The sequence below is a fragment of the Solea solea genome, chromosome 6, assembly GCF_958295425.1.
Source record: "Solea solea chromosome 6, fSolSol10.1, whole genome shotgun sequence".
NCBI classification, from domain to species: domain Eukaryota; kingdom Metazoa; phylum Chordata; class Actinopteri; order Pleuronectiformes; family Soleidae; genus Solea; species Solea solea.
The window spans coordinates 13202820-13214257 of record NC_081139.1 but is presented as its reverse complement, the minus strand read 5'-3'; the positions used below and the strand labels follow the sequence as shown (position 1 = coordinate 13214257).

The window sequence follows — 11438 nt, the reverse complement described above, 5'->3', positions numbered from 1 at the left end:
GAGTGATTTTGGATGACATACTACATACACTATGACTTTTTTGAGTACTTTTGGACGACATACTATACTATGACTTTTTTGAGTAACTTTGGACAACATACTATACTATGACATTTTTTGTTGATTTAGGACGACATACTGTACTATACTATGACGTTTTTGAGTGATTTTGGACGACATACTATACTATGTTTTTTAAAATATTTTGCACGACATACTATACTTTTTAAATGAAGCCCACTGCATAGAAGCGATACCGGTCCCTCTCTCCTTTAGTGATGGGAAGTTCGACTATTGTTACTGACTCGGGTCTTTTCCTCTCGGACAGTAAATTAAACTAATCTTTTTTGAGTCATTTCGTTCATTTTTACAGCGGGTGGCGCTGTAGCCCTCTTGTGGGCGTTGTAAAAAAGACCGCTGTTCTCAAACACTTAACTCTGAAGGCAACATCGTTTGCTTCAGCTGACAAAGTATAATAAACAAAATGCCACAAGCAATTCAAACCATATGAAACCTAGGAAAGCAAATACACACCTCAATAAAGTGACGTGTGTCCTGTATCCTCCCTGCCATTGTTGTTTAACAGCACGACGGTGACTAGGTAGCTGTCACGTGACCTGAGGACGGACGATCCGTTGAGTGAATCCTGAACTAATCATTTCTTTCCTGCTGAGCTTATGCAGCTGCCTGCCATCGTGTGGCGAAGGAAGGTACTACATGAAAATGAACGATTCACTCACTGAGACGACTCATTACTCCATCCGTCATACAAATAGTTCATATTGAACGAATCGTTCATGAACGACAAATCACTACTCTCCTTCTTGTGTCCTGACCAACACACCATTTTGGATGCTGTAGCTCATCTACCCGAATCAGCTGTAGTCCCTTACCTCCTTTACAAAGGGTGATTCCACTGAAATACCCCTTTGTCTAAATACTTCAAGTTTTAAAGGTTCAATCCACCCAAATGTTACCAGCCCAGTTACACCTTTACAACTCCTGCACCCGAATGACATCGGCAGCAAGAACAGCAGGCACGCTCAAAAATTTGCCACAGAATTTTCTAGTTTAGTATGTTGTCCAAAATGTGACAAAAAAAGTCATACTTCAATATGTTGTTCAAAATGTGACAAAAAAAATCATACGTTAATATGTCATCCAAGATGTGACAAAAAAGTCCTAGTTTAGTATGTGATTGACATTTAAAGTAATTTCACAGACTGCCTTTTTTTCACCTTTGTGACATTGCAAAAGTTAAGAATGTCTCAATCTGATGTAGAACAATTAGTCCATGCATTTGTTTACTTCACGCTTGATTTCTGTAATAGTTTTGTTAAAAAGTCTTGGCCAATTGCTGCATTGTGAATATGTGACAAACAAACTGTATTAGCCTCACTACACTGTTCAAAACTATACTGATTTTTAAGTTAAACTGGAGATATTTTTTAAATGTCATGCTTTAATGGTTAGTATAGAATGAGGTTAATAATAGGGAAATGCAGTTAGATGCTACACGCAAAGCCACCATAAAAGAAGGAGTATGTTAGAGGGTTTAAAGTCACTCTGATCAATTCTCTGAATGGCTGATAACATCACTCAGATAACTTACCCTTTCTGCAGTGTTCAATGCAGGGGCGATGCATGTGTCCTCTCTGGTTAATGTTCACCTAAATCACTGACAACGTCACCATACAAAGGTCACAGCTGAAAAAAGGAAGCTAAGCTAAGTTAAGCTTTTTTTGTCAGGGAAGACATAAGCAGCTACCATGGTGGTCATCACAGAGTTCCAGAGTAAGTGTTTCCTCAGTTTCTCTCTTCTGAAGTGTTGTCCTGCATATAGAGCAGAGTGGTGGCCTAATTTCCACATACTATATTAAGATATGCTTGAGAAAAGGATGTGTTTCAAGGTAAAAGACCACAGGTTACTAAGAGTAAATAATATCTGAAAGTACAGTGTTTTGAGTTGTTGAGTTTACGACCAATGTAACAAAATCAGGCCCTCTCTGTGAGTGTTAAAATCAGTTTTAACACCATAACTGCTCAGTCGAGCAGTTATGGTTAAAACATCTAATAATCTTCTTATGACTGATAAACTTGGGTTAAATAATGTTGTTTTGATGAAAGAATCCGACTGAAAGTTAGTTTTGCTGTGCCAACTGCAAGTGGCATGAGGTAAACCCTACAGTCATTTATAATTACAATGCTCTCCTGTAAGCAGACGCAACCAAGCTGCATCACATCATTCACCATGACTACCTATAATGTATTATTTTCAATATTCTTATTCCATAAAGTACTGGAACTAAACCTGAAAATGAAATTTCCTTTAAATTTAAATAAGGTTTCTGCTGCTCTCCTGCCCTGATGAAAGGTATCTGCTTCCCAGATGGGGTGTGGGGCCTGAATGTTGTTATGGCTAAGGAGACACTCACAGCAATTGCGTTTCAGCACTTGGTCATGATGCCAGTAGTAGTGGCCGTCCTCTAAGACCCAAGGACAGCTGCTTAGGGTATGTTTCAGTCACCCTCTCCCAGAACAGAGTGGTCAGGAGGGGGTATTGGCTTTGCCCCAGAGCCGGAAGGGTAGCAGGTATAGGTAAAATGTCATCTCTCTTTGCCCTGTTTGTCTTCCAGAGATTGGTGTTGGTCTGATGGGATTCAGTTTGTTTTTCCTAGTCTTTGGTGTGCTGCTGTACTTTGACTCTGTCTTGCTGGCATTTGGAAACGTGAGTTAAATGTATTGCCACACACACCTGCTCATTGCCACTTTCTCACTAACACAGTCATTTTAATTGCAAAACCTCCGTACAACTTTATAAATCCATTTTCCTCCTCATTTAGATCCTGTTTCTGACCGGCTTGACATTTATCATTGGCATCAGAAGGACCGCCCAATTCTTCTTTCAAAGACACAAGTTTCGAGGTTCTTTGTTCTTCCTGGGCGGAGTCTCTCTGGTACTGTGCCGTTGGGCAATCATTGGAATGCTATTAGAGAGTTATGGCTTTGTTCTTCTATTCAGGTGAGTACAGGTGGAGTTTTTGTAAAACAGAAAACAAAGCTGCAAATGAATCTTATTTTTTCATAATGAAGATAATGTTGAATGCCCCCACTTTGATTTGGAAATGTTAAGATTTGAATAGTATACATAGTAACTACTACATTTTGTTAATAGTTTGGTGAAGTTGATCATTTCATTCATCTCTTATTTTTTTTAGTATCTCATAATCTAACTGATCATATCAGATTGTAATGTGATGTAGCCTTTCAGCTTTGTCAACTGTTTTCTTTCCTACCGTAGATCCTTCTTCCCCATGGCCTTGGGATTTGTGGTGTCAGCTGTGAATATTCCCTTCCTCAGTGCAGTATGTTTTGTTTCTGGCTCAGTAGATTAACATGCTTTAAAATACGGTAATCAATATCTCAGATAGAATTAGACATTTAACGGAAGTTAAAAAGGTTTTTCCTTTTTCCTTTCAGTTTACCTCCAGCAGCTCCTCCATGGTCTGAGCAGATAGAAGACATCTTACAGCAACGAGGAAGTGTGTGTTTGGGACAACTATTTATTTTATGGATAAACAGGAGCAATAAGTTATTTTTTACAATGTTTTATATTTTCTATATTCTGAGGTTACAATTACAACCAACCATTCGTAGAATTAGCTGCTTAAATGTGATAACCTTAAACCTTTTACCAATGAAACACAAATCCTGGATCTATGTTGTCTTATTTTGGAATCATTTAACATATTTTCACCCGTTTATTTTATATGTTTTTGTATCTTTATACATAGTGCATACTGTGTACTAGAGCAGTTCTATAAATCTTAACAAGCTGGTTCTACAACACCTGTAACACCTGATCTAAGGAACAAATTTACACTAAGCAAACAAGTTCAATATAATAAATTGGCCTACTACCAAAGACAATGTTGTTTTTATTCATTTCAAGTATTCTCCCATTTGAAATTGCAAAATAGATACTCTTGTTGTTTATCTTTACAAGTACGAGTCTATTCATCTTCTGCCAATACAAAAAATGTTACACTCTGGAGTTCAATAACCTTTGACACGTCACTAACATGAAACTGGTAAAATGTCATCGTTCCTGTGGTGAGCTGCCCTTTCACACATTAAAGAAGAGGTCGATGTAGTATCTATAGATACTTTGCTACTTAACAACATACAATAATGTTCTCATGGTTTGTGGCCGAATAAAAACATTTAAATAACTTTTTTTCTTTTGTACAAAACAACCAGTTTATTAACAATGCGTACATTGTCACATTGTAACAGTCTGTCATTGTGGAAATCAGACAGACACACATGATTTATGTATTTATTGTTTTACTTACGTATATTTGAGTTTATAAATCATATGGCTGAGACAGATCTTTTATGTTAAAATTATGTTTTTATTGAGTCTTTAGCAATGACATATTTTAGTTTTTACACTCCAAATATACATATTAAATTAGATATCATATTTTAAATGATAGCATACATCATATGTATGTATATATATATATATATATATATATACTGTATATATATATATATATATATATATATATATATATATATATGTAGACAGTAACAAAAGATTTAGATAGATAGGTTTTTTTGTCATTTCCCATAACGTAGACCAAAGGAGTTGTGGTTGTATGAGGAAACTTTGTGATGTTTCTTTATAGTTTGAGGGAGGGCCAACTTTGGGATCCACCATCCTATCCTGGGAAACTTTCCATCATGAGAATGGATCTTACCATCAGGTAAATTCCCAGAATGTTTTGTTGATGGCATTGGCATTGATGTATGGCTCAAATCCCTCAAGGCTTTGAAAATTGCTTGATCTGAAGGACAAAAAAATACAGATATATCTGGTTTATAGTAGATAGCTTTATTTGGATTTTGTATGGAATGAAACCTTAAACAACATTCACAGTTTGTTCATGTGGTGAAGGGAAAGTAGACATTGTAGACATTTAATTTCTATCACTTTTCTCATGCATAGTCTAGTGGAATAGTGTAGCTGTTTCCAGTTTTTTGTTTTTCTGCGGGATGCATGGATTTGTTTCAGGAAGCTTTGAAAAGCTTCCCAGCCTTTGACTATACCTTTACTGTAGTGAGTTGATTTCAAACTGCTGGAAGAGTAGATTGTTGTTGAAAAAGCAGCCATCATCAGAGCAACGAGACGTAGCATCATTACAGTCAGTCACAGCCTCTGATATTCTTCTGCAAGTGAAAAAAAGAAAAAATTTAAATTGTATTAATAGCAGAAGTTTTATCATTCTCAGTTTTATAAACAGTTTTGTGTGAGAAGTCTTTCGCTGGTAAGATTAGTGTTTATATCTGGTTGCACAGTATTCAGGCTCAATCAAATGAATAAAAATGATAAGGCCTATTATAAAAAAACATTTTATAATAGGCTATATGATAAAAGTGGGTTTTAGGTGGAATCATGCCATAGTTTTTGAAATTACGTATTGTAGAAACACTTTTGTTTTTGCTCCTATTTTTTTTTTTTTTTTATTACTCACTCACTCACTCACTCAGTCATCTTCTACGGCTTTATCCTCCACATGAGGATGACCGTAGTGAGAGTGGATGTTTTTTGTCTCTATGTGGTACTGTGGTGAACTGGCAACCGGTCCAGGGTGTACCCCACCTTCTGCCCTATTCCAGCTGGGATTGGCACCAGCGCCCTCTGTGACCCTCATGTGGAGGATAAAGTGATAGAAGAACTGTCTCTAACAGATGGTGAGCTATTATCAATTAAAAAAATAAAAGTAAATGCCAAGGATTGTAAGCCACAATGGGTATAAAATAGCAGAATCATTCAAGTTGTAGAGAGCAGTGCTACACAAAACCAGCAAAACAGCAAGCAACAAAATACATTCGCACAGAAAACAGGCTCACACACCACAGTGCAGTTGCCATTGTTTCTACCTGAATCATTCTGAATACCATGTGAGGTAATGTCCTGTCATGTGGACACCCACAGACCTTTACTTCTTTGAAAGACATTGCTATGACCTCACTTTTTTTGATCAATAATTCATCTGCACCTTTTATTTATGGCCATAGTTACAGCAGCTGTGTGTGCTTGTACCTTTGCAGCTTCATACCTCCGTCATGTCTTTCCTTGTCTTTCTCTTTTCTTTTTAGCAGGAGTCCGTAAACATTAAGGAGTAAATTTTCTTGGTCAAAGAGGACCCCCTCAAAATTAAACATTTCTACTGGAGCATTGACTGTATCTTAAATGACAAAGATCATCCATTCACACTGATCAAGTCGGTAATTAAAATGTGAGAAATCACTGTTGGCACCGAATCACTGACAACCCAATACACTGTACTGCAACATAACTTTATGATCATTCTCACACATCATAATATACTTACAATTTCTTAAAATTAGCCAGATATAGATACGTCTGACTTACAATGACATAAATCATGAACTAATGTGGAACCTCTTCTTTTCAATGTTCCCTTTACAATGATAATTTAACCTAATCCTTCCAAACCCAAGAAAACTATTACCTTTTCTAAACACTCAACTCTTCCTCTGACTGTGTCCATGTCTCATTGATTGTATATTAATACTAATGTATTTCTAGACATTACCTCATCATCACATTATTAAACAGACAATAGACAGAATATAAAACGTGCTGTTCTGGTCTTACCTTTACACTGAAGGTGAGCACTGACTGAAGCCTCCTGTCCCCTGCTGGGTTAGTTTCTTTTATAGGGTGACACTTCTGCGTCATCATCACTGGTTGGTGGTGTATTTGTTGCCACATACAGTATGCACCAACACACACCAGTCCTCATTCCTTTCCTGTCCATGCAACTCTTTTTTTTTCAGATGTGTTCTTTTTAATGTAAAAAAAAAATAAATCCAAACCATTGATTTCCACATGTGGACTCAAATTTGGTTTAGGTTTAATTTAGTTACTATTTTGGTATTTCAGTAATAGATATGAAATTAGGTTTTTGGTCAACACAATAGCCTGGAGGTCATGTCAGTATAAGAACACAGTCAAAGTGAAGTGGGCTGAATAATACATCCCCTCTGCTCTGGACAGAAAATTACAATGTGCTTCTATATTTGTTGATATTTCCAAAGCATTTCACTCAGTTGACCATGACAAACTGAAACAGAATCTTTTTTAAAATGGGGCTTTCAGAGCAGGCAGTTGGGTGGTTCTCCATCTACCTCAATGACAGAACCCAAAGTGTTAAGTTTGATGGTGCTCAGATTCTCTGTCAGTCACAAGAAATGTGCCACAGGGCTCTATTTTCGGCCCACTTTATTTACTATTAATATCAACAATGTCGGACTTGACATGGCAGATGCCCTTTTTCATTATAATGCAGACAATATAGTTATTTATTCCCTTACCCCATCCCTCACTGATGCCCTAAACAATGTACAACACACTTTTGAAAGTGTGCAGAACAACCTTTCTCAACTCTACATAGTCCTATACTGGACTATGGAGATGTCTTATATGCACCACATGTATTGCATATGCTAGATTCTGTATACCATGCCTCCTTTTGCTTCCCCACAAACTGTAAAGCTCTGAATCATCCGATTCACACAATGCAGGAACCAGTTTACAATCACCATATCCTGGTGGAGCTGGTTGACCTGAAAATGTAACCATTGTCATTTGGTGTGAAGTAGCAGTTCACACCATGTCATATTGGGTAGTGATTTGGGGTATTCAAATGTGAATTGTTTCTTTCCAGCTGTGATTGTGGCAATAGTTTTAAAGGTGTGTGTGTGTGTGTGTGTGCGTTGAAGGGGACTCTGGTGACAGCTGAGTACACACTAACTGAAAATACACATTCCCCTGCTGTTTTTGTTTGTCACCCTTCCGTTCTCCACACATAAGCCTGTGACTGTGAGCCCAAGTGAACAGCAAAGGCCTGTGTGGACTCTTGTGACAAAGTGAATCCTGGTGCAGCCATCGAGAGCAACATCATTTGAAGGACAGACGTTTAGGAGGGTTTTCAGGAGCACACGACTGTAAGTTCTGTAATTACTGCTCCTTTTTGATTGCAGCATGCAAACAAATGATTTTGTTTTATATTGCTGAAAATGTACCCATTCTGCTTTATTTGAGATATTTGTGTTGTTTGTATTGGCTGGTATCATTCATGCTGGAATTCTTGATTCCGCTTGTGTTTGCACAGGCAACAGGACAGTTAAGAATGGTTCTCCTTATCATATTAATTCAAATTATTAACGAACTCTATATATCATGCTTTAGTTCCGTAGAGTGAAATTTGACTTTATAAATGTACCTGTGGGCATGAGAATAACTAATCCATTTTAGAAAGAATATAACAAATAATATACAGCTATGGCTGTCTTTGAAAAGCCTTGCTCCAGTGCCAGGACTCGCATAGCCCTGTCATATTTCACAGCAAACATTCGTCTGGCGTTTTAACCAAACAGCCAACAAAGCCCATTTGGCTCACTAATTAAGGATGGATTTGTGCAAGGCAGCTTTACAAACCCTGTAACAATTTTAAGATGTAAAAGGACTTACCTAAGGACCAAAATAACAAGTGAAAGAAAGTATTAATATATTAGGCAGATTTCCCTAGATGTGAGTAGTTGTAGTTGAAGTTTTTAGAACAAGCCTTGGCAACAAAAGAAGATTTGAGATTGCCTAACATGACTGAAAATGTCATGTTTTACCTATGGCTCTGATTGAACACGCCGCTGCTCGTGTTTATAATACCTTTTATCCCACTCGACTGACATTACAGATCTGAGGAACATGTGGTCACGGATGGTGGCTTCTGTCTTGGTCCTGGTCTTCCTTAGCTCCTGCCCTGGCATAGAACCTCTTCCAGTTGAGCCAGATGATGATGTTTTTCACATGGAGAACTATGACCTGAATACTGAGATTGAATGGGAGAACATGGATGTCAACGTTTTTGGAGATGATTATGATTACGATTACCTGGATCAAGAGGTATGAGGAAGAAAGGGGATGGAAGTCACAAGTGATATCGATGGGATGGCCATCCCTGGCCTGCCTCTGTGTCACATATGTTTCCACCCAAGATACCAGTTTTCTGAACTAAAATGTAATTATAACGCTATATCTCAATGTTCTGTGGTCTCCAGGATGGAAAGGCACCAAACACCCCCTTACCCGCTACCCAGCCCACAGCTCGACACTATGAGGAGGCAATAACACCGACTCCAGCTCCAGTGTCCCTGGACTTTGAGGGCCCAGGACTCTTTGGCCCTGAGACCGGCCTGGGTAGGTCAAATATTTAAATGCTATTACACAATGTATTCAATACTTGGATAATACACTGTGTTAACTGTGTGTTAAACATTCCCTTCACCCTGTGTGCAGGTATGCCTACTTGCATATTATGTATGTGCATTGGTGGGAGTGTGTACTGTGATGACATGGGCCTGGATCAGATCCCACCCCTGCCCAAAGGCACCACCCATTTCTATGGCCGCTTCAACAAGCTCCGTCATGTCAAGAACACAGACTTTTTCAATCTTAGTGAGCAACCACTTTGCATAAATTATTCTCTGACTGACTGTTTAGGTAGATGGTATATCATGGCTTTTGTCTTGCGTTTTTTTTTTTGTGTGTTTCTCATAGACAAGCTCCAGTCTATCGATCTAACTGGGAACCAGATCTCAGGGATGGATGAGGATGTGTTTCACTCTCTGACACAACTCCAGGAGTTATTGTTGGCCGACAACAACATGCAGGTCTTGCCTGAGCTGCCGGTCAACTTGAAGCGCGTAGATCTACGTAATAACAAGCTGATGAGTCGTGGGTTACATTCTGAGGGTTTTAAGGTAAGTGTTCCCTGCAAATATGATTAGAATACAAATCATGTTGCTCCTAAAACTTCACTCGTATACATTTGACAACAATCAGGCAGAAGTTTCAGCAGAAGCTGGCGGATGACAATTATTATTTTCCATGCAGGACATGAGTCACCTGGAATTCCTCTATCTGTCCGGCAACAACCTGGATTATATTCCTATACCACTGCCACTGAGCCTGAAAGTGTTACACCTGCAGGTACAAGCACATCCATGCCTCATCTTTAATGTATCCACATCGACAACCTGTCTCACGGAAACTGTATTCCTGGACAGTTACATTATATCAGGAAAATGTTTTCTCTCAGCTTGTGTTTTTGACATTTCGTTAACAGTGACATTGTTTAAAGGTAATATTTTTACTTTAAGGTGAAGGGGATGGTAACTGTGTAACAAATACAGTATCTGGTCCACCAAGCAACAGACCACAGTTCAAGATTAGACCAAACGATTCAAGATTTTATTTCTTTCTAGTGGTTGAACTGAATTCCCATGGTGGGATTCATGGTTATATAGTAGACTTATTGTTAAATTTAGTTTCAACTATCTAGTACTAGTCGTACTATTTTGTCCGGCTTTTATTTAATTTGTATTTTAATTTTAAATGATGGTGTTGTATATCTGTCCAACTGATGTAAGGAGGGTTGGAGAGGATGGGGTGGCGGTGATTTGTTGCTTTTAACGAAATAAAATGAAATATTGACGATAACCTTCTTAATTTTTAGGACAACAACATCCAGTTGCTGCAAGAGGACACTTTCTGTAACCAACATGATCCCAACTTTATCCGCCGAAACCTGGAGGACATCCGTCTGGATGGTAACCCCCTGAACATCAATCTGTTTGCCCAGGCGTATGTCTGTCTTCCACGTCTGCCTGTAGGTAATCACTGACAGCTGCCAGAGACCAAAACATGTGCAGTTTTAATGGAAATGTCTATTCTGTTGTGTATGTGAGATAATACTGTTAATATGGGCAGAATTACATGGAAAAACATGGAGTGACATGGATTTAAATGGAATTAATTGATTTTCTGGGTTTCTACAGTCTCAAAACGTTGTAGATGGCCAATTTATTAGCAATCACATGTCTATTTCCATATCCAGCAAACAATTAATTTAAATGAAACAGAGACTTCTAGTTGAGTATTACTATTGTCTGTGTTTGCTTCATTACAACCCATATTTAAGTATTATTTGGTTATTCTGTGGTGTTGATTCGGCAGCAGTGATCATTTTATCGTATCCTTTTTTTTCATTTAATCATCATATTCATATCACATTAAAATAGTCATCATACTTATGATTTGCATGATTTTTATGCGACTTAATTAGACTTCAAAAGTATTCAATGCTTTTCTGGGGTTTTATCCTAATTATGAAAGATCATTTATAGCCACTTTCAAGTCACCACTTATGTGAGTTGTGTGGCATTGTGTGCACTTGTGTGCACTTGTGTGCAATGGCTTTTGTCTGATAATCTTTACATCATGGTATTGCTCATATGTACGTTTGTCTTAGTAAACCTCATACTTTGAAAGAACAAAAACC

The 11438-nt window shown here is 37.9% G+C and overlaps 2 protein-coding genes across 2 annotated transcripts; both read left to right on the top strand.

Moving 5' to 3' along the window:
* The first annotated feature begins 1691 nt into the window (after positions 1 to 1691).
* golt1a (golgi transport 1A) lies at positions 1692 to 3930 on the top strand. Its single transcript, XM_058631963.1, has 5 exons — positions 1692 to 1794; positions 2637 to 2728; positions 2844 to 3022; positions 3302 to 3365; positions 3481 to 3930. The coding sequence occupies exons 1-5, from the start codon at positions 1770 to 1772 to the stop codon at positions 3508 to 3510; spliced, it is 390 nt and encodes a 129-aa protein (XP_058487946.1). The 5' UTR covers positions 1692 to 1769; the 3' UTR covers positions 3511 to 3930.
* Positions 3931 to 7915: 3985 nt separating this feature from the next.
* Positions 7916 to 11393, top strand: optc (opticin). Its single transcript, XM_058632265.1, has 7 exons — positions 7916 to 8043; positions 8793 to 9001; positions 9157 to 9295; positions 9395 to 9553; positions 9656 to 9858; positions 9992 to 10087; positions 10614 to 11393. The coding sequence occupies exons 2-7, from the start codon at positions 8804 to 8806 to the stop codon at positions 10779 to 10781; spliced, it is 963 nt and encodes a 320-aa protein (XP_058488248.1). The 5' UTR covers positions 7916 to 8043; positions 8793 to 8803; the 3' UTR covers positions 10782 to 11393.
* Positions 11394 to 11438: the final 45 nt, after the last annotated feature.